Source organism: Gossypium hirsutum, chromosome A13 (assembly GCF_007990345.1).
Source record: "Gossypium hirsutum isolate 1008001.06 chromosome A13, Gossypium_hirsutum_v2.1, whole genome shotgun sequence".
In the NCBI taxonomy this organism is placed as follows: Eukaryota; Viridiplantae; Streptophyta; class Magnoliopsida; order Malvales; family Malvaceae; genus Gossypium; species Gossypium hirsutum.
In genome coordinates this window covers 78,808,933-78,832,382 of record NC_053436.1, presented here as the reverse complement: position 1 = coordinate 78,832,382, position 23,450 = coordinate 78,808,933, and the positions used below count along the sequence as shown (strand labels likewise).

Below are 23,450 nucleotides of genomic sequence, written 5' to 3'. Positions count from 1 at the left end.
AATGTTTCCCAACAAATGGAAAAATATAAAAAATATATATACTTAAATAACACTAAGATAAGTGCAACTTAGTAAACAAATACCTTTAAAATAGTATCAAATTTAATAATAAAAATAAGAGTTATACAATATCCAAATAATAACAACAAAATAGTAGCAATATAATAGCGAAATGATAGCAAAACAATAAAAAAAAGTAACAAAGCAGAAAAAAACAATAGCAGTTTTCTTTTGCAAATTCAGACTGGGTTAGGTTGGGCCTGAAAAAGAAATTTACCTGAGTTTCGACCCGTTTAGAAAATAAACCTTATTTTTTTTATCCAAATTCATTTTTTAAATTTATTTTTTTGTTCAAATTTTCTCACTTTTTAGACGGTCAGGCCATAGACATGTCTATTTTAAACTAATGGTACGTTTGGTTCACTGTAATGGAATAGGACTATAATTGAATAGAGCTGTAATGGAATAGAGCTGTAATCAGTAATTCAATTGTTTGGTTGAATGGAATGGAATAAAGCTGTAATAGTATTCTTTTATTTGGTTGAATGGGATAGATATTGTAATAGTATAAGGAAAAAGGCTTAAATGTCCAAAATACCTTTAGCAGAATTTTTTTAGGTAGATAATTATTGTTATTGTTATTAAATTTTAATAAAATTATTGTTAAATATATTTTTATTAAAAAATAATAAATAATTTAATCATATTTTAACATAATTATTATTAAATATAATTTAATAAAATAATATACAATTTAATAACATTCTTAATATAATTATTATATGAATTAAAAAATCATAATATATAATATTATTAAAATAATATATAATCTATTTTATTATTTATAAACTGCATTACAATTTAATGTGCTAAAAGCAGAAGAGAAGTTAAAAAATTATTTTAAGGTTAAAAATTAATAATTAAGTTATAAGAGATCAAATTATAATTTTATTATTATATTAATTTATGATTTGATAAAATATAAAAGGTTTTTATAACAAACTTACCATTTTAGGAGAGTCAAGTCTTCATGACTTTATTATTACTATATAAATTGAATTTATTCGAAGTAATACTTTTGCATAATATCTATATGAGGAATATATTAAATCCAATCAATTATAAAAGTCACAAAATTATATTTCAACAAAATTATCCGAAATTCATTAAAAAATAGAAAAAGTATTATTAACATTTTTTTTTCCATTTTGTCAAATTCATTTTTTGAGCAAATAGCGTATAGTATTATTAACATTTAAACATGGATCTTTTAAGAATTTTGTATATAACAATCTCAAAAATTTTGAATAGATCTAAACTACATACATCATACATACCTTACACAACACTTACAATCGAATGAATCCAAATAACATAAATCGTAGATGGTGCAGATTATGCTGAACTCAGATAACGGCTTATTCAAAGTATACTTTGCATCCACGTCATCAATCTCTTCCTACGTTTCAGCTTCATTGAGAGGCTTTGATATTGATTCGAATAACTGCTTATTCAAAGTATACTTTTCACTGTTATCAATCTTCAGATATTCCTCATCGTAAATTTTCCTTTGGTGCATCTGATGCACACTCTTATGCTTCTGAAGGAGCAACCACATTTTGTCTAATTCTTTTATAATCCAAAGTACCTAAAAATAATGCAGTAAATAGAACTTGTTCTTGGAAGCCAAACTTTCAGTATACCATCACAGTATAGAGACCATTATTATGGCTCAGCCATTGATTAAGGCACTTGAGCCACTCTCGACTCTTGGCACATAAGTAAAAATTTAATAAAAAACTTACCTTATGAAATCCATCATTCCTGCAAATATAGAAATTTAATGATACAAAAGAACATCAATGAAAATTTTACAGCTCACTTGCAAAAGAGTTGGGGCACATAATTTACAAATTTCACCTAGATTTGATGAAATGAACAAAAATTCCTACTTACATACAGCGTGAAGTATATTACCACCAAGATTTGATCAGTCAAAGCACAAATATAACGATCACCATGATCCAATAATATATAACCAGTTTCAAACCAGAAATAATTACCAAAAATTGATATAACTACTAAGAACCTTGGAAAAACTCAAGCAAGCCATTAACCTCATGCAATAAATAATTACAAAAATGCAACAAATAATTCCTACAAAATTAATTATGGAAAAATCTCATCTATAAATATAAGGAGGGGAAACAACTTTCAGTAAAAGAATTAGCACAGATAGTGTTTAAAGATACCACAGCAAGGAACAAGGATGAAAACATTTGGGACCTTAATAATTATATCCGTATGATAATACTTACAGAAAGAAAATGGTTGTATATTTTCCCCTTTCCGCATCTCACTTTAAACTCAAACATTACAAACAAGAGATTGAAAAAAAGAAGAGCACAGAGTGAAAAATTAAAGGTGCTTATCATATCATTTACACAAAGTGACTCTTCTTTGTATGACATACAAGCATAAAACAGAGACTTACCTAAGTTGGGAATAGCTTTTTGGCAGCGTTGAAGTAAGCCTTTCTGTAAACTGCACCACTCATCAGAATAAAAAAAAAAAAGAGGCCATTTACAGAACCATATATAAAATCAGTGTTGTCAAGAGCACAAAAAGCACCCTAGGCACTAGAATCTTTATATTTGTCAAAGGCAAGCAGCAAGTAAAATTGTTTCCAACATCGTTCAATAGAAAAAGAGAAAGATTACTCAAATCAGAGTAGGGAATTACCCTTAACATCAGAAGAACCAGATTGCTCAACCACTTTAGAATGTTTTCCAGCCTTTTTAAGCCTCTTAAACATTTCAGTTTCCTGAGTAAATTTTCATCGAACAAAGCCATCAGGGAAAATCATGGATATTGTAACCTCGACAGCTTATATCAAATGTCAAACATAGGAATTTTTCTTAAGCATGCTAGAACTATCTTACAATGATTAGTAATATAAATGATAGCAACGAATAAAATTGAGCGTATGGATCAAGTTCGATATTTACTTTTGGAAATTGAAAAACACTTGAAGTTCTATTTTCTTGAATCATTTCACTATCATCATCATATAGAACAGGATCCTTCACTGATCTCCTAGAGAATTAAAAGCCAGTAGCACTTCATAAATGGCAAATGTTGTCATAAGATTAAAATCAATCAACATAACACATTGGGATATAAAGTTTACCTTTTTCTCTTTTTCTTTTTCGTCTTCTTGCTTTTCAAAACTTGATCATTTTTGTCTTCCTCCTCCTCTTCATCATCCACTATAAACCCATCACATTCAAATTGGTCCAAATTCTCTGCTCATCCCCATAAACACAGATGCAGACAACATTATACATGAACGAAGAACTTCAAGAAAAATAAGATTCAGAACAATGAAAATGTAACCCAAATGCAACTTTGGAAGATTTTAAGAGAGGAACGTTAAAAAAAATCCAATTTTCTTCAAAATTCAGTAAAAATAATGGAAAATAATTACTTAATATGAACCAAATTTCTCAATATTCTTCTAGTTGATTCTTATAACAATGATAATTGAAAAAAATTTCAAAAGAAAAGAGGAAAAACAAAACCAAAAATACAAACATAGTTGAAATTATAAAACAAGAAGAAGAAGAAAAATGGGGAACTTACAGAGGTTCTCATAAGGGAAAGGAGGCAGCTTTGCGGAGGCGAGGAATGAGTCGAAGAATCGATGGTTCTCAATGACAGAATCGACTGAGGCACCACTTTTACAACAACGACAAAATTGACGAACGGCGGGTGAACAAATACAGGGTAAATTTGTCTAGGGGAAATTTTTCTATCATGTCAACTGTTGAATATGCTATTCTTAGCGCCCTTCACTGAATGATGATTCTGTAAATCAGATGAATAGGAGAGGAATAGCCATTCACCGAATGAAGAAAACGGTGAAGCAAATTATGGCTTAACTGTTCATCCAAGAATAAGCGGGGAATGGCTATTCCATCCCCTCCAACCAAACGTGGCCTAAAGCTTTCAAACATAATATTAAATAGTTAAAAAAAAGTACTAAAATGTCAAAATTAACTTTTGACCAAACCCAAATCGTCAGAGTCAATTACTTGTGTTGTAATTCTAACTTAAGAAAAAGAAAGTAAGAAGCTTCTGTAGACCCTTCGCCGCCTCTTCTCTGACGCTCCTTCGACACCTAGCCAGTACATGAAGTAGCATCCATCCATTGTTAGTTGAACACCCATCCATTGTTAGCTGAACACTGAGATTTGAGGCAGTTTTCTTCTCCTTTCTCTTTTGTTTAATGTATTTTGATTAAGTTAAACATTCTTGAATGGATGAAAATTATGAGTGTTTTCAAGGCTTCTCTTTGATTTGATTTAGTGTCTTGGATAATTTTTTATTTGATCCAGTGCTCAGCTAGTATCAGTGTCGTCAATCCTTTTAAGTCTCAACAAAGCAATCTTTCTGGTTTTGTATTGTCTGAGCTTATGAGACTTTGCTTCGATTACATGTTACTACAAAAGCTAGCTTTCTTGAATGATTTGTAGGTGTTTATAATTTTATTTTGATAATTACACTATATGAAGAGAAAAAATGAGGGGAAAAAAAACTATAAGAAGCAGTAACGAATGAGAGAAATCAGGTAAATGCTAAAATCACTATAATTACATAATACCAATATATTTTAGCATGTCAAAATGCCTAGTTCAAAAGTACACAGCCAACATATATCAACCTTACTTCACTAAAATGCTAACGATTGATAAATGAGAGAAATCTGTAAGATTAGGAACTCAAATTTCTTACCAGTAGGATTAGAAAAAATGTTGGATGCTGAGAAAAAGGGAACAAATTAATCAGTTTATATAGTGGGGGAACGACTGACATGAGCTTGATGAACAAATCGTTCTAATTTCAAACCGTTCTTCGAAATCTTAGATTCTTCTCTTTTCTCTTATTTTTTTTAGTTTTGATTTCTTTCTGATAGATTTAATTTCGATTTTCTTTTGTTTCTTCCATGAATTTGATGAACTATGGTTAAGAATTTTCCCCCTTTTTTATTTTAATGTATATTTCTTTTAATTCAATACCTGATCATATACCTATATTCTTTTTGGTTTATTATCAATAGTCTCTTCGATTTAGATGGTTTTTAATTCATTTTTATCTGTTGAGTTTTTCGGTAAATCTTACGAACTAAGGTTAGGAAAATTTTTCCTTTAGTCAATTGGATTTGTATTTTTGAAAAAAAAATTTAATTTAGATTCTTTGATTTTCATTTTTGCATAAAATTTAGGGTTTTGTCGATATTATCTTCATCTAGGCTACAAAATAGATTAACTAATAGAACCCTTTGGTTAATTTTTTATGGGTTAAAATATTAATGAGAGAAAGAAGAGTTAAATTCTCTTAAATAAAGGTTAGTTGCAATGGTTAATTCAATTAGTAAAACGGTGAGTTTCAATCTTTAAATTGAATTAGTAAAACGGTGCGTATAGTTTAGTGAGTCAGTGCGTTTTGCACAACTGTAAGTGCCACGTCCTTTTTTTGCTGTTATTCTCTCCTTTTATGCATGAGTTGTACAAGGGAAACGGTTATGGAAAAATATTAAGAAATTTTCTGAACTTTTTTTCTTCTACTATTCTCTCTTCTATTCTTCCTTTCTTCCTACACTTTTCTGTGGAATTTTTGATCACACATCAAAGGTATCAGAGCCTCTACGATCTCTACTATGACCGGTGATGGAGTTTCAACACGATTCAGAAGGAGATAGACAGTATGCAGCAAGAAATTTCTAAGATCCATGAGGAGATGGCTCGTTTAGAAGCAACGATGGACTCCAAGTTTCAAGAATTTAGAGAGGAGTTCCGAGGGGATTTTCAAGCACTTTTTAGTAAGTATTTTGACAAAGGGAAGGGGGTTTTAAGAGCACCACCTGGTTTTCCTCAAAAAGAGGTTGAAGCATCCACTGTTCCTGTTGGACAGAATTTGACGGATGTAGGGAGCGTGCATTTGAGAACTTCATCGCCTGTGGTTGGGGTGTCTGAGAAGGTCAGTACGCTTGAATGTCCCAAGTTTGATGGCAATGATTTTCGAGGGTGGTGGACCAAGCTTGAGCAGTATTTTGAGGCTGAGGGAATACCGGAGTCTAGCAAGGTCCGTGTGGTGATGTTGAATCTAGTGGGGAGAGCATTAGAATGGCATCATTTTTACTCCCGGTGAAATGGAGGTCTCCAGATGCTGTCGTGGCCAGCCTATATGAAGAGTCTGCAGGACTGTTTTGGTTTTGGTCAATTCGGCAACCCTATGAAGGAGCTGGTTAACTTGAAACAATAATACGATAGAACAATATCAAGATATGTTTGTTAGACTATTGAATCAACTGCATTTACCCGAATCTTATGCCCTTAGCATTTTTCTTAGCAATTTAAAATCTGAGATAGGTCACTACTTGGATCTATTTGAACCTGCTACGCTGATGGAAGCTTTTTAGTTAGCCAGGAAAATCGAGGTGCTTCTAGCCTGTCTAACCAAAAAGTCTTCCACACCTTCGATAACTCACCTAGATCGATGCTAAATTTTTACATCATATCGGGCTACTCCTCATCACCTACAAGATTTGTTGCTGCTTCACAATATTTAAGTAATGCTTCAGTCAACAAGTCAGGCACTCAGTCTATTCCACTAGCTGTGATGGCAGAACGTAGGCAAAAAGGTTTATGCTTCTGGTGTGGAGCCAAATACCATACGGGACACAAAGGTATTAAATCGCAACTATACTAGTTTTTGTGGGAGACGCTATTGGACAGCAAAGTAGAAGAGTTTCAAGAGTGTTCTGAGAAACTCAATGAAGGAAATTCTGAAGAAGAACCGTCGAAATCCCCTGTGATTTCGTTACATGCTCTCAATAGGTTACAAGGCAATAATACCATGAGAGTAACTGCTTGGGTAGGATCGATTCTAGCCATCATTTTGGTTGACTCTAATAGTACCCATAATTTTATAGATGCAAAATTGGTCAGTAGATTGTCCTTGCCAGCAATACCTCAAGAGAAGTTGAAAGTGACTGTCGCAAATAGGAGTTGTCTCTTTACTAGAGGAATCTATAAAGGAGTGGCATGGGAGGTCCAAAACCATCATTTCAAAACAGACTTTATGGTTTTGCCTTTGAAGGGATGTGACATGGTTTTGGGAGTGCAATGGCTATTGGTGTTAGGGGACATTGTTTGGAATTTTAGCTCTTTAACCATACAATTTATGGTGAAGGGACAAGCCTATATGATTCAAGGTATTGTTCCTAGTTCTTTGGCAGTAGAGGAGCATGGTTCGAATACAAAATGTTTTGTGACTATGGGAAAGACATTGGGACCTTACAAAGTGATAATGAGCACGCCCAGGCAAGCAGTACTATCAGCCATCACAGTTAAGGAATCTGAAAAATATCTTCAGGCACTATTGGAAGAATTTGTGGATGTCTTTCAGGTGCCTAAGGGGTTACCACCTCCTCGATTTCATGATCATAGAATCCCTTTAAAGGATGAAAGTGTGGTGATAAATATTTGACCCTATCGATATCCGACCATCCAAAAGACTGAGATAGAGAAATTAATTCATGATATGCTTCAAGCTGGGATCATTAGAGACAGGAACAACTCTTTGCTTCTCCTATAGTGATGGTTAAGAACAAGGATGGTAGTTGGCAGCTATGTGTGGATTATAGACAACTTAATCAGCATACAATTAAGGACAAATTCCCTATCCCTGTAATTGAGGAGTTATTAGATGAGCTAGGGGAAGCTCGAGTGTTTTCCAAGCTGGACCTGAGGTCAGGGTACCATCAAATTCGAATGAGGGAATCCGACATACATAAAATAGTCTTCAGAACACATGAAGGGCACTACGAATTCCTCGTAATGCCTTTTGGCCTCACTAATTCCCCTTCTAGTTTTCAGGCTCTTATGAACTCGATTTTCAAACCATTATTGAGGAAGTGCGTGCTTGTATTTTTTGATGATATTTTGGTGTACTCAAGCTCTTGGATCGAACATCTGTAGCATTTAAGGAAGGTTCTATTTATTTTGAGGGATCAACAATTGTTTGCTAAGAAGACTAAATGTTGTTTTGGCACTACTCAAATCGAGTACCTAGGCCATTTTTATGTGCTGGAACGGTCTCTATGGACAAGTCAAAGGTCGAATGTGTTTCATCATGGCCAATTCCTCAATCAGTCAGGGAATTGAGAAGCTTTCTTGGTCTCCCCAGGTATTATAGGAGGTTTATTCATCATTATGGAGTGTTGGCCAAACCTCTTACAGATTTGTTGAAGAAGAATGGTTGGCAATGGTCTGACAAGGCTAATGTTGCATCTCGATCACTTAAAGATGCCTTTTACACAACACCTGTGTAACGCCCCCTTACCCGAGACTGTCGTCGGAGTCAAGCATGAGACATTACTAAACTTATTTTAGCATTTAAACAAGTTCAAACAATTCTCGTAGTAAACTATCCATATGCGTCACATTCGCTAAAAAAATCATATCTCGAGTTAAGAAACTTGAAATCAAATTCTGTAAATTTTTCCTAGAACTAGACTCATATATCTACTTACTAATTTTTTTTCTAGAATTTTTGGTTTGGCCAATTAGTACAGTTTATTAGTTAAAGTCTCCCCTGTTTCAGGGTTTTGCTACTCTGACCCCTGTGCACTACGAATCAAATTTCTTCCTGTACAGAGATCCAATTACCATGTAGTTTATTTATATTAAAAATAAACTCAATAAGGAATCCATATATATAAATTTTGAGTCCTAATTATTTTTACACAATTTATGGTGAATTTCTAAAGTCAGAATAGGGGATCCAGAAATTGCTCTGACCTTGTTTCACCAAAACGTAAATATCTCATAAAATACAACTCTTTTACCTATTTTGTTTCTTCCAAATGAAAATAGATTCATTGAGATTAAATTAAATATTTTATTCATCATCTAATTCTATATCTACTATTTTTAGTGATTTTTCAAACTCACATCACTGCTGCTGTGTGATTCTATTTTATAGCCAATTTCACCATTTTATGGATTTCCATAGATTAGTTAGCACATAAAGCATACGTGTTATCAAATATAATCTTGATTAGCCACTCCAATAGCTAATCATTCTTAAACATTTCCATGCCACCCATGAGCCATATCATAAGATTATATACACAAAATGATTATAATGCTATACATGTCATATTCCCAAAATATACAAGTCATTATACCGAAATAGTTTGTTGATAGTGTGAGCGCGCCTCCGACCATTCCCGATCTCCTAGCCGACTTGACAAAACTACAAATAATAGAGAGGAGGGAGTAAGCATAATTGCTTAGTAAGTCCACATGTAAATAGCAAGTAACATAACCATGCAATAATACGAAATCCACATTTGCATAATATCACCAAAGCATTCATATCATATTTCTCATTCATGATCCTACCATATTATTGTTATATTGAAGTCTCAACCCGAGGGTTAAGTACATACCTGTACAAAGTATCCGTTCCACAACACTTACCAACTAGTCACTTTCATCTCGAGAATTCTTCCATTTCACTAGAACTTTACCCGTTGAACACATCAGAATATAATTCGGATACATGAAATCAAACTATCATATTTTCACCCATAATGAACTCAGAACGCAACTCAACGAGCTCGGGTGTTCACATCCATAATGAACTCGGAACACAACTCAACGAGTTCGGATGCTTGCATCCATAAGTGAACTCGGAATGCAACTCAATGAGTTCAGATGCCTCATAATTCTCACGAACTCGGAACGCAACTCAACGAGCTCGGGTCTTAATTTCCTAATGACATGTCACTTGTATCCTAATCTATTCCTAATTTTCAAATGGGATTTTCCTTGATCATACTCCTTTGCCATCTTCCACGAAATATCGAAATCAATACTTCGGTGATAGTTCATACTCATCAAGTAATTCACATAATTACATATTATTCAACAATAACCACAAAACATAACATTTCATGATAATAATAAGCATCATATCATATAAACAACATTAAATTGCTTAAAACAACAACTATGTTACCTTATTTACTCATGAACTTACCTCGGTACAAAATGTATAAAGGTTACAATTTAGCTTGAAATCTTTTCTTTTCCCCGATCAAGGTCGATTCCACGTCTTTCTTGATCTATAATAACAAATTTGACTTATTAATGTCTCACATTACTCAAATTACTCCAAAAAAATCCTATAGAAAAAATTACAATTTTACCCCTAAAGTTTCACAAAATTACGATTTTTTCCCTTAGCTCAGAAATTAAACTTCTTTCTATTTTCTTATGTTTTATGACATTTTGATCATTTTTCCCTTCTATAGCAACATCAAATTCACACTCTATCATGTATTTATGAACATTAGATATTTTTACCGATTACGTCATTTTAGTCGTTTTTACGTAAAATCACTTAGCAAAAGTTGTTTAACACAATCTCAAGCTTCATATTCTACCATAAAACATCAAAATTCATGCATATCATTCATGGGTAAATTTTTAAATATAAACCCTAGCTCAAAATATTGGTAGAAATAGGTAAACCGAGCTACGAGAATTTCAAAAATATAAAGAACATTAAAAACGGGGCTAGGATTGACTTACTATTGAGCTTAAAAGTTGACGAAACCCTAGTATGGTAGCAAGTAAAATTTGGCAGCAACATGAAGAAGATGAATGGATTTTTGCTTTGATTTTTCCCATTTTAATTCATTAAAATCCAAATGACCAAAATACCCTTCCTTACTAAATTTTTAAAAATTCCATCCATGTCCAATTTTTGTCCAAAAACTTAGAAATTGGTAAAATTGCTATTTAAGGCCTCTTAATTAATATTCCAAAGCAATTTCGTACTAGAAACTTCTAGAAAGCAAGTTTTGCAACTTATTCAATTTAGTCCCAAATTTCAAATTAAGCACTTTATGCATAGAATTTCTTCATGAAACTTTCACACAACCATAAAATTATATCATAGATCTAAAAATAATTATAAAATAATTATTTCTATCTCGAATTTGTGGTCCCGAAACTACTATTCCGATTAGGCCCTAATTTGGGATATCACAACTGGTCTTGGTGTTACCAAATTTTTAGCTCGAATTCACAGTGGATACAGATGCTTGTGCGACTGGAATTGGAGCTGTGTTGCAGCAGCAAGGGAGACCTGTGGCATACTTCAGCAAAGCCTTAGGGATTTGACATCAGGCCCTATCAATCTACGAAAAAGAAATGTTGGCTGTTCTGTTAGCTGTGCAGAAATGGCATGCTTACCTGGTGGGAAAACACTTCAAGATACGTACTAATCATCAGAGTCTGCGTTTTTGTCTGATCAAGTAGCCGTCACTCCATTTCAGTGTTGGGTGGCTAAGATGTTGGGCTATGATTTTAAGGTTTCCTACAGGAAGGGAATCAATAACAGGGTAGCTGATGCACTGTCGCATCAACCTCTGTTGGACCAAGGTCAATTTTTCCATATGACTATGAGTTTTTTCATCTTGAGTCTACTTAGTTTGGGTGCAACATTCATATGAGTCTGATGCTAAGCTCAAGAAAATCATACAAGATGTTCAGCAGCCTAGAACTCAGAACCAAAAATATTTGTGGGATGGTCGTTTCTTGCGCAAGAGAGGGACAATTGTTGTTGGGAAGGACTTACAACTACGACAAGAATTGTTTCAACACTTTCATGCTAGTGCGATGGGGGGACACTCGGGGATGCACGCTACTAAGAAGCGTCTGGCTAGTCTAATATACTGGAAAGGTCTCACTACTGATGTTAAAAAGTAGATTCGAGAATGCTTGGTTTGTCAACGGTAGAAAAGTGAAACAGTGGCTTTTCTAGGAATTCTGCAGCCGGGTCTGTCATCGGTTTAGACTTTATTAAAGGCCTACCAAACTCGAATAGGAAAAACTCCATTTTAGTGGTGGTAGAACATTTGACTAAATATGGACATTTTGTGGCTCTATCTCATCCATACACAGCTAAAGAAGTAGCCCAGGAATGTTTAAACAATGTCTATAAGCTTCATGGTACGCCTGACTCAATCATATACGACAGGGACAGAATTTTTGTTAGTAATTTTTGGCAAGAGTTGTTTCGACAAGTAGGGTTCAAACTTTTATTGTCCACGGCATACCACCCTCAAACGGATGGCCAGACGGAGGTTTTACATAGATGTCTTGAGAATTACCTGCGGTGTATGACTAGTGAAACACCCTCGCAGTGGTTCCAGTGGCTACCCGTTGCTGAATGGTGGTACAATTCCTCCTTTCACTCTTCTATCCAACTTACCCCATATGAAGCATTGTATTAGCAACCACCTCCCACACATATGCCGTACTTAGCAGGTGCCTCGTCGGTAACAATGGTAGACAGAAGTTTGCAGGCTAGAGGGGCCGCCAGGAAGCTGCTGCATTTTCACTTAAAACGGGCTCGATCTCTCATGAAACAATTTATTGTCAGACATCGCTCAGAAAGGAGTTTTAACATTGGAGATCTAGTGTATTTACGTCTGCAACCCTATTGACAACAAACAGTGCGCAGGGTGCTTAATCAGAAGTTATCTCTTAAGTATTATGGGCCTTTTTCAGGTGCTCAAGAAAGTCGAAGAGGTGACTTACACTTTACAATTACCTCCGGGCTCTCGCATTCACCCTACTTTGCATGTGTTGCAACTGAAAAAACACATTGGCTCCAGTCCGGCTCAAGGTCATCTCCCTTTGCATGATGATCATAGTGCCATGCAGAAAGAACCTGTCAGGATTGTGGACAGAAGAATAGTAAAAAGGGGAAATCAAGCTGTTACGGAAGTTTTAGTTGAGTGGATCGACTCTTTTCCGGAAGATGCTACATGGGAGTCTCTGACCATGCTTCAGACAAAATTTCCTCATTTCCATCCTCGAGGACAAGGATTTTCTTCTAGGAGGCAGTATTTGTTATGGGTTAAAATATTAATGAGAGAAAGAAGAGTTAAATTCTGTTAAATAAAGGTTAGTTGCAATGGTTAGCAGGGATTTAAATTGCGGTCGCGGTCGCGTTTTCGGTCGCGTCGCGTTTGTCGCGGTCGCGGACATAACGGACGCTATTGCGGTCACTGCGGGTATCGCGGTCGTGAATTTTACATTACTTATTGTGTATTGCGGGTATAGCGGGTTTCGGCAGTAACGGTTTCGGACGGTGCCGTTACCGCTATATAACGGCCGCTATTTCGGTAACGGACCGCTATTTAAATCCCTGATGGTTAGTTCAATTAGTAAAACGGTGAGTTTTAATCTTTAAATTGAATTAGTAAAACGGTGCGTATAGTTTAGTGAGTCGGTGCGTTTTGCACAACTGTAAGTGCCACGTCCTTTCTTTGCTGTTATTCTCCCCTTTTATGCATGAGTTGTACAAGGGAAATGGTTATGGAAAAACATTAATAAATTTTCTGAACTTTTTTTCTTCTACTATTCTCTCTTCTATTCTTCCTTTCTTCCTACATTTTCCTGTGGAATTTTTTATCACACATCATAATTCTTTAAGTAAGAAGTTTTGCCCAAGTAGATTATTAGCTAATCGGGAAGAAAAAGTCCGAGAAGCTTGCATTGGCTTTATTAATCAAGTAATTAGAGCCTCTAGCTAATTAAAATATTTGCATCCTAAAATACATGATAAGAGGTCACATCTTGAGATGAAAAGAAATTATATATGCTGCTCGGATTGGATTTTTTCCCCTTAAAATGACGTACAAAGTTAATCATTGCTTAAACCTGTTGTGCCATGCTTGTTAAACTGTCTATGTGTCTATTAAATATGTTGTGGTTTCATATCATATCCAAAATTACCATGTCTGAAATATCTTCAGCTATTTCATTGTTGCAGCTATGAAGGTAGAAGATGTAAACAGATGCCAGATTCAAGAATGGTACCCAAGATTTAAATTAGTGTCAATTAGGACTTTCATTCATGAGCTTCCTGAATCTTTTGTCCAGTATCTACTTGATGATTCGGGACCTTTCCTCCTTCCTGTTTCAATCTCAAATGAGGATGCCTTTCCGAATAGAATTCATAATCCAGAAGAGAAGGAAGATTATCAGGTATCAGAAGGATCTGGAGATGAAGCAGAACCTTTATCGCCCCCTTCTCTCCCAGAACTTGAGTTGAAGATTAAGGAGTCAATTGAAACCCTTGGGGGTGCAATCTTTCCTAAGTTGAATTGGAGTGCACCAAAGGACTCTGCATGGATAAGCACCTGGGAGGAATTGGAGCAGAAACCCAGGTAAGGAGATGATTTGGACTTCAGAATTGTAAAGAGCCGATGCGCTGTTCAGCCAGGTTTGAAGACAGCAGTTCCATATGATTACTTGGATGTTAGTGCAGGGAGCGGTTGGAACCAATTCCTGAGAAATGCTGGTGAAGAGTTGCAGCGGCAGACCAAGTCTCCTGAAGCAGGAGCCTAAAAACTTCAGGTTTGAATTTTCAAAATTTTGAATTTTGATGTTGTAATTGTTACTCCTCCCAATGCATGTTAACCGAGTCAACTGCATGACATAGAACCTCTATTTTGTGCTCTAATGTAGCACTTAATTAAGGGATAAAATGATTGATCTTGGAATTCTGGAACTTCTATTGTTGACGTTTGCCACTTTTTTCAGTTATGACTGGTTGTAATTAAGGAATCTCTTAAAGGTTGCATGCTTGTTGGTGAACACTGGATTTGGATGATGTGCCGACTCTTATCTCTTAGTCCTTTTTAGTGAGATGATAGCCGTTCAATCAATCAGATAATATAGCGCTGAGCTGATTTGCAAAACGTCTTTATTCTAGAGCGATTCTTGTTCCTGTTTTACTCTATTCTTCGGCTTGAGTGGACTGCTTTGTTTTACATTATCTGCTTACACTGCAAGGCACATTCAGGGTTTGTTCACACAGCTTGAAGGTTGGGTGATTGATTGTTTTCTGTAGCTGCTAAGCGTAGTTTCTGTTTAGTGTTACTTGCAGCAACATTTTACTTTCTTTGGATGAATGAAATTTTACTTATCCAAAAAAAAAATTCACAGTCAGGCTCAATTATTGAAAGGCTGCTACAAACATGTATGATTTGCTTTTGCAGATCTTTTAGTACAAGAGTCTGCAAGATCATCTCCGAATTAATCTTATTGCCACTCTGGAGTACTTGGATATGCAGGAACAAGGTCTTTGAATGTGCAGATGTCTCACCATTGCGAGCATTTCATTTATCAAATGGTCTAACACAACAATGGCTAAAGGCCTTCTCAAAGCATGCTGTCACACGACCCCAGAAGACTCAAAACACCTGTGCAATCTTCTCTAGTGCATTTGCAGCAAGCTATTCCAACTGCTTACATTGCCTGGATAAAAGGGAAGGGCATGGTATCGTATACTCTCCTCAGCTCTAATGTAGTTTTGAAGCAAAAAAGTGACTGCCTTCCTGCAAACTTCATGTTATCAAAGAGGTTTTAACAAATTTCAAACTTGGGATGCAAGTCAGGTTGATAATACTTAGAGATTAAAAAAAAAAAAAAAAGCTTCTGAAACTATTGCAAAAAGGCATTGGATGTCTCGGCCTTGGGTTGAGGCTATTAGAAAACTGAAAGTTTTGATCCTTTAGGAGCTCTGGGATAATAATAGGTTGAGACTTGGAAGTGGGCATCTGCTGCAGCAAGACGGAAAATTTCTTTTCTGTTTAATGGATGTTCTCTCTAGACATGATTGTTTTTTGTACCAAAAAAAAATGTTTTTTGTACCCAAAAAAAAAACAATGCTATTTTAGTCATACCCAACTAAATTGATGTCCAGTTAAAAAAATAAAATATTTGAATAATGTAATATACATATACATGAATATATTCATGTATGGGATGATAAGTTTAGCTTTCTGATGAAAAAGTCATCATCATTATTATATTAAATAAAGAAATTAGTGTATCTCTAAAATATATAATATGGTGAATATTAAGCAAGATTTTCCTAGCTTACTGCACCAAAAGAGACAGACTTTCGTTCTGAAGCAGTTCAAGTTAATTCCTTGAAGTCCGCATTATGGGATACTTTACTGTTAAGAGCAATAGCAGAGACCAAGCTAGTTTCGATGTCGGACGTCATCCTCAGGTTTTCTTCAAACTAGTAGACAAAGACGAGCATTAACTGCTGAACCATTTGCATTCACCAGGCTTTATGTGTTCTTAAGCATTCCGTTGGTCACACCATTCGCCAGAGAACTATCCAAGTAAAAAAAACCAAGGAAGTTCGTTTATAAACTAGGAAGCATGAACACGGCTCATTCCTCCTCGTACCAGTGTTGTACGTGTGTCCGACACGGATACTCGTCGGACGTGCCCGGATACATACGGGACACGCCAGAATACATAAAAAAAAAAAGTTGGACACAGTCCCAACACGGTCACGACATGGGTGTCTAAAAACAGACACGTGACAGACGCAAGAAAAATAGATAGACGGCAGCTAAAATTTTGGATTTCAAAAGTAGTAGATGAAGAGCCAGCGGCGGGAAGAAGATGGTGTAAAGAAGAAATGAAAAGTTTAAAGTTTCCTATTAATGAAACCCTAAATTTTACTATTAGTCTATGTAAATGTTGGAAAAACTTAAAAATTAAAACATTAAATAGCCAATTAAAATAGTAAAATAAAAACAAAAAAAAATTAGCTTATTTGAGAGGTGTTCGAGTTTTGTACTTGCTTTGCTGCCTTTAACGTTTTCATTTTTCACATTTTAAAAAATATTTTAAACATTTATTATTCTTATTTCCATTTTCCTACTTTCAACAAACATGGAAGTTTGAAGCAATTGAAGGTAAGTTTAATATTTTATTTTGTTTATGCTTTAAATGAGTAACATTTTCTTTTGGATAAGTTTGAATGTGTTACGTTATTCTATTTGTTTAGTTAGTTTTTATTTTTATTTTTATTTTTTTTTTGTATATTTGTATGTTAAATAATTGATTTGTGATGATCACTCTTGAAGTATACATTAAATTTTTTTTTTTGTTAATACTTTAAGTTTTTAATTATGACATCTCAAAGTGATAGTGGAAGTATTAGTTCATCAAATAATGTTACTAATACTAGTATGTTTCAAGATGATATTAGTAACACTCATCTTTAGAGATATGTTACTAAATTACTGAAAACTGTTAAAAGAGGCGAGAATGTTAGTTTTGTGTGTAATTTTTACAATGTTACATTTAAGAGGTCATATTCTAAGGTTAAAGAACATTTATTGAAATTAAATGGGTTAGGAATGCGAGTGTGTCCTAAAGTAACACTATAATATCTTGTTGAAATGCTAAAAATAGTTGAAGATGCAAAACTCAAGTTGTAACAAAAAATAGTCCTATTGCCACCTAGTTTTCAAACACTAGCATCTTCCTTTGGGTCAAACAAAAACCCACTTCAAGGGCATAGTTTGGATTCTAAAAGAAGAAAAGATCCTTTAAAACAATCATTAAACATTGCTACTCGAGAGAATTTAGATAGTGAAATTGCTCGAATGTTTTATTCAAGTGGATTGCCTTTTCATCTAGCTAGGAACCCTCATTATGTGAATGCATTCACCTTAGCTAGTAAGAATTTGATTCCGAGTTACATACCTTTAGGGTATAATGCTTTAAAGACTACATTGTTGCAAAAAAAAAAAGAGCAAACATAGAGAGGTTGTTACAACCTATAAAGGGAATGTGGAGGGAAAAAGATATTAGTCTTGTATGTGATGGATGGATGCACAAAGACGGCTATTGATGAACTTTATGGTTGTTTTTGAAGGTGGAGTTATTTTCTTGAAAGACGTCAATTGTGAAAAAGAGTACAATGATAAGTTTCATGTGGCAACAGGATCATTAGTAGAGACACAATATCCTCATATCTTTAGGACACCTTATGTGGTACATACTTGTAATTTTGCTCTTAAAAATATGTGTTGCAAAAAACACCAAAAAGAATGAGGTTACATATGATGTTTTGTGTTGGATAAATAATGCTGATAATGATGCTATCTTTATAAGAAACTTCATAATGAATCACTCTATGAGATTGGTGATATTTAATTCTTTTGTGTCTTTGAAATTACTTGCCGTTGCGGATACTATGTTTCTCTGATTGTGATGTTTAAAAGACTCAAGCTCATTAAACGGGGTCTCCAAAATATGGTTATTAGTGATGAATGATCTACTTATAGAGAAGATGTTTCCAAAGCCTCTTTGGTGAATGAAAAAATTTTGGATGACCTTTGGTGGGTTGATTATATCCTTTCTTTTACAAGACTTATATATGATATGCTTTGAATTATGGACACGAATAGGCCTACTCTTCACTTGGTTTATAAGATGTGGGATGAAATAATTGAAAAAAATGAAGACAAGCATTTATAGGCATGAAGGAAAGGAGACGAGAGATCAAATTTTTATACAGTGATATATGATATTCTTATTAATCGATGGACTAAGAGTAGTACACCACTTTATTGTATAACTTATTCTTTAAATCCAAGGTAAACTTAGATAACATATATTCCATTTATGCTTATTTTTATTCAAAAAAATTAAATTTATTTGTTTACATTGGTATAATTATAGTGATTGGCTTAATGAGGTTTCAAATTGCTTTTCTCCACATAAATATGTACTGAAGAAAGGAAGATGACTTTCCAAGAGTTTGTAAGATTTTCAAGAGCATTAGATGTTTTTGGTTCATTTGATTCACTACAAGATAAATGACTTGGTTAGTTCATGGGACTTCAATACCTTTGCTCTAAAACTTAGCTTTGAAATTTCTTGGACAATCTTCATCATCATCTTGTTGTAAGATGAATTGGAGTACATATTTGTTTATCCATTCCATGAAGAGAATCAGATTAATCCTCAACGTGCCGAAAATTTAATATTTGTGCATACTAAACTTCGATTACTTTCAAGAAATACTTTTCATTATAAAGGAAAGAACAAGATGTGGAAGATTGGAGGTGATGTATTTGACTCATTTGAAGGAGCTGGAGTTCTTGAAGTTGCTAGCTTATATCTTGATGAATCGGATATGGAGATGGTAATTTTTGCCAATAAAGAAGAAGATATGGAAAATGCTAATGCTATAAATTAAACTAGAAAATTGCTCTCTTTTTGTTTGTTTTTGTATAAGCCTTCTTAGAAATATAGGTTGAACTCCAAATTTAGATTTGATATGAAATGTTGTCTTATGAACTTGGAAAATGTATTACTATATTTTGTCATATTTTATGTAACGACGAGAGAGTTTAATGGAAAAAAGTCGATTATATATTAATGAAAAATATCAATATTTTCATTTACATTAAGTATTTTCACATAAAAATATATATAATATTTTTAATATTTTTTATTGCTATCCTACCGTATCCGTGTCCTCATTTTTTAAAAATTGCCATGTGGCCGTGTTCTGTATCGTGTCGTACCCATATTATGTGTCCGTGTCCATGCTTCATAGATATATAGATATTTAGATTACCTCTCAGAACATAGCAAGTGTATTCTTCATTTCAGAGAGTCCGATTTGAACTGCTTTAGGACTCAGTCTCAATCATGAACCAACAGCAGCTCTTTAATTAGTAACTTCCATTTGATTATTCGTTTGAACAAAATGGCGGTGCTTTAAGTTCAACAGATAATTCTTGCTTCAACACCTGAACAAGGAAGATTAACCAATGTCAGCACAAAACAAAATATCAGTTGCTTCTGTCTGCGAACTTATTAATGAAATATGCAGAACTTTATACGACTTGCCTTTTTAAAATAATCTAATTCATGTGTTAGTTCTACTGCAAATTTATCAGTCACACATTGCTCGACAACTGGCTGATGATTCGGACCCCTTTCTTCCCCAATAACCTGTAAAAAAAAAACATATTTAAGAAATATGGAACTAATATAACAAAAAAGTTAGTGTTAATTTCCGGCATCCCAAACATATTTAAGAAGCATTCAAGCTATATTGATTTCACACCTTTTACTTGGCATTAATATAACAAAGACAGAGTGAAATCAAGAAATAAAAGCAATGGGTGCCAGCAGCAAGGCTAAAAACATGTCAAAATCAGATTCCTCTACTCTCCAAATGTCCAACACATCCCCAGCATGGTGGTACTCGATCTTCTTTCCCTTTTGAAAATTCAGATTCGATCATCAGGGTAAGATAATAAGAGCTCCTGCTCCTACTCCTACTCCTACTCCTATAGGGCTCCTAGAATCGTAAAACGAAAACCTGATCCTGTAGTACCAATGCAATGAAGATTGTCCAGATATCTGGCATTGGATCTAAACACACTGAGCACATTTTTCAAGTAATTTACAGTTTTTGGGAACTTATAACTAATTTTTCCATTCCAGTGGAAACATTAAATAATATGGAATTAACCATCCTTGTAATCTTCAAATCTCAACATAAGAGAAACTGATATATTTACCTTCCATAGTTCAATGGGAACAGGACTTAGAAAAACATATTGCTATATGCATAATTAGTATGATGTGTTACTACGATTAGAACATGATGCATCAGAGTTTTGTAAGACATAGAAAAGACAACTATAGACATTACTTTCCATTGTTAGCAAAGAAAAATGCTACATGAACTGCAGAGAGTGAAACAGAGTGAAACAGAACACATTTAATTTCCACATCACATTTCTAGACAATACCAGCTTGAAACCTTCATGAGAATGTGAGAAATCCATTTCTCTGTAGTTTATGTATCCATTCCGATGTAACACAAAAGATAAACGTATAATTGCACAAAGAACTTTGAATTTCTGCTTTGCCTGAAATAGAACATGAAAGATCATATTGAACTCTCTCAAAACCAAATGAACAATGATCACCAAGCATATAGAATAAGATACCTCTTTTAACTCATTAAAAGAAGCATCATTAAACTTGGGTAATTTCTTCCTATGGTGTCTTGTAAGAAGAGCTATTAACTGCAATCGCACTAGCAGGTGATCAGAATTGAGAACATGATTAGACATCCTTATTAGGAAGCAAACAAGATTTATAGGCAGATAGCGTACCTTGACCTCCTCAGCACTATAACCACGGAGATGATTTCCATTCTATAGATCATGTCAACAAGTGAAGAATAAAATGAATCAACTCTAATTTATGCATTGCAAGAAATTCAAAGACTTTTAAATATAAACTCCTAGCTGAGTATTGATGCCATCACGTTACTTTTTCTTTTTTGAATTTTGCTGAGCAACATAAGCTTTTCTGGTTCTAAAAAGCTCAAAGAATTTGACCTTTTTACTTATAGCAATTGATAGATAAGGTTTGTGTCTGATTATGGCAATTAGTGCAAATAGAAAAGCAAACTCACCATGATAATGTGATATGACTTCTTATGGTAACCCTTTTTCCCAGTGGAGAGCCCTATATTGTGAAGTAAACATGCAGCCTCAAGATTTTCCAGATCTTTTTCATCTAAATCAACAGTAAGGTAAATTCCATCGTTATCAAGCTCCTTGTATTTTCTTAAGCCTTCAAAAATCTCCTGGAAATATGAAGTTACATACAATGAAAATGAGATGATTTCTTTTTTCTCTCTTTTTGTAAGAAAAACAAAAGGCAAAATATTCAGTCCCTAATTCATCAACCTTTGCTTCTTAACTTTGAAACCAAATTATAATAGTAAGTATTGTTCCAAAAAATTGCAACATTCCTTCAAGAAAGAAGATGAAAGTGTACGTATTAGTTAGTAATTACAAACTCTTATAATTAAAAAAATGTAATTTAGTTAAATATTTAGTAGGTAAAAATGCAGGTCAATAAAATTCTCATGTATGCGTGTGTTTGAAAAGCCGAGTGTGATGAGCAGTGCTTCGATTATCCTCAAATCATGTGTAATTACAATAAAAAGTCTAAAAGAAAGAAACCCGAAATCACCCTTGCAATGCTAGCAATTTCAGCAGCAGAAGTGGTTATCCTTTTGCTATTAAACCTTGTAGCAAGCCGTAAAATGGACCGAAACCGAGCGTTGGCATTCAAATCATAACCATCATCAAAGACCTTAGCTAAACTATCAGCTATCAAACCTTCTCTCAATCCGTAACCAGAAACCAACATTTCTTTAATCCCAAGCAAATCAAATATCTCATCCAACAAAATCCCACCAGCAACAATGGACTCTGATCTTCTCTTAAAAAACCCATCTCTCCTTACTTTTTGTCCTTCTCCTCCCTTACATAACCTCTCAACAACACTCTTTAATTCCTCTATACTAAACTTCCAATCCCTTTTACATTCACTAAGCAAAGCTTCGTTATCAGCAAAATCTAATGCATATCCTTTGAAAACTGCTTTCTCAATGGCTCTTATCGTCCCTGATGACCCCAACGCTATTTCAAACCCAATGTTTTTAACCTTGTCAATTAACCCAGATTCCTTAATGACATTCCTAATATACTCCCTCATATTCGAAGCTCTTTCAGCTTCTTCATCCCCGAAATTCTGTTGAGTCAAAGTAACGTGGCCAAGCTTTAAAGACAAACAAAATTCGATCTTTCCACGCAACCCAATAGCAAACTCAGTTGACCCACCTCCGATATCGATGTTCAAAACCAAATTCTCAAAAACTGGAAAAAATTGGAGAGCGCCAAGATAAGAGAATCGGGATTCCTCTTCGCCTGATAAAACATCAACTTTGAACCCGGTGGTTTCAGCGATTGAGTGAATGAATTTGGCCTTGTTTTGGGCTTCGCGGACAGCAGATGTGGCGACGCAGCGAGTGTGGAGTAGGGGAACATTATGGGTTTGAATAAGCTTATTGAAATTCTGAAGAGATTTGACAGAGAGGTTTTGGGAATGGGTGGAGATGGTGGAAGAAGGTGAATCGCGGCCTAAAACGACATGCTCTCTGACGGTTAAAAGAGGGATAAATTTGCCTGGGAGATGAGCTTGAACTATGAGAAGCTTGAAGGCATTGGTGCCCATGTCAATGGCAGCGAAGAGAGTGTTGGCCATGGACTTCACCTTTTCTTTTCCTTCTTATTATGATGGATTTTGATTCATATAGTTGCGGTCTGTTTAAACATTCCAATGACCAATGTTGCCGAAAAGAGGAGGACTGAGCCTTGTGTCCTATGGAATGATTCAAAACACCCAAATCAATACATCCATCTGCCTTCAATTTCTAATTTCTCTTATCACTATTTAAATCTAATATTTTTAATTATAGTTTTTTACTTTTAAATAATATACATAACAAAGTAAAGTATAATATTTATTTGAGTTCAACAACATTTTAATTCGGCGACAAGAGTATTATATTGTATGTATAAAAGTTTGGATTTAATTTTAAGCGATTTAGTTTTTCACTCCTAATTATTAATTTGAAAAAAATAAAAAAAATAG

The 23,450-nt window shown here is 34.4% G+C and overlaps 2 protein-coding genes and 1 pseudogene across 9 annotated transcripts; 1 reads left to right on the top strand and 2 right to left on the bottom strand.

The window, feature by feature from the left end:
- Positions 1 to 1,187: 1,187 nt before the first annotated feature.
- Positions 1,188 to 4,003, bottom strand: LOC121212712 (transcription elongation factor SPT6 homolog). Of its 5 annotated transcripts, XR_005908028.1 has the most exons (7): positions 3,643 to 4,003; positions 3,191 to 3,305; positions 3,009 to 3,096; positions 2,743 to 2,824; positions 2,495 to 2,544; positions 1,806 to 1,824; positions 1,228 to 1,648 (listed from the first exon to the last, which is right to left on the bottom strand). XR_005908028.1 is itself a non-coding variant. In XM_041086039.1 (6 exons), exons 3-6 carry the CDS (start codon positions 2,749 to 2,751, stop codon positions 1,460 to 1,462), a joined length of 267 nt encoding a protein of 88 aa, XP_040941973.1. In that variant the 5' UTR covers positions 2,752 to 2,824; positions 3,191 to 3,305; positions 3,643 to 4,003; the 3' UTR covers positions 1,228 to 1,459. The 5 variants fall into 5 exon arrangements, 1 of the variants encoding a protein (XP_040941973.1); XR_005908030.1 differs by having other exon boundaries at positions 1,188 to 1,824; XR_005908031.1 differs by having other exon boundaries at positions 1,806 to 2,544.
- Positions 4,004 to 13,516: 9,513 nt separating this feature from the next.
- LOC107893617 (cell division cycle protein 123 homolog) lies at positions 13,517 to 14,977 on the top strand (annotated as a pseudogene).
- Positions 14,978 to 15,104: 127 nt separating this feature from the next.
- LOC107893616 (exopolyphosphatase) lies at positions 15,105 to 23,224 on the bottom strand. Of its 4 annotated transcripts, none has more exons than XR_005908026.1 (9): positions 21,984 to 23,218; positions 21,418 to 21,591; positions 21,113 to 21,154; positions 20,945 to 21,022; positions 20,744 to 20,863; positions 19,830 to 19,934; positions 19,555 to 19,729; positions 16,039 to 16,280; positions 15,105 to 15,490 (listed from the first exon to the last, which is right to left on the bottom strand). XR_005908026.1 is itself a non-coding variant. In XM_016818652.2 (7 exons), the coding sequence occupies exons 1-7, from the start codon at positions 23,058 to 23,060 to the stop codon at positions 19,670 to 19,672; spliced, it is 1,656 nt and encodes a 551-aa protein (XP_016674141.1). In that variant the 5' UTR covers positions 23,061 to 23,224; the 3' UTR covers positions 19,329 to 19,669. The 4 variants fall into 4 exon arrangements, 1 of the variants encoding a protein (XP_016674141.1); XR_005908027.1 differs by having other exon boundaries at positions 15,105 to 15,497; positions 16,116 to 16,280; XR_005908025.1 differs by lacking the exon at positions 15,105 to 15,490 and having other exon boundaries at positions 15,612 to 16,280.
- Between the last annotated feature and the right edge of the window lie 226 nt (positions 23,225 to 23,450).

Coding starts and splice junctions, on each gene's coding strand:
- LOC107893616 (XM_016818652.2), bottom strand. CDS start 23,060: ATGGCCAACACTCTCTTCGCTGCCATTGACATGGGCACCAATGCCTTC. Junction 21,023..21,112: donor ATAGTGCTGAGGAGGTCAAG/GTACGCTATCTG, acceptor GTGCGATTGCAG/TTAATAGCTCTTCTTACAAG. Junction 20,864..20,944: donor CTTTTAATGAGTTAAAAGAG/GTATCTTATTCT, acceptor GTTCTATTTCAG/GCAAAGCAGAAATTCAAAGT.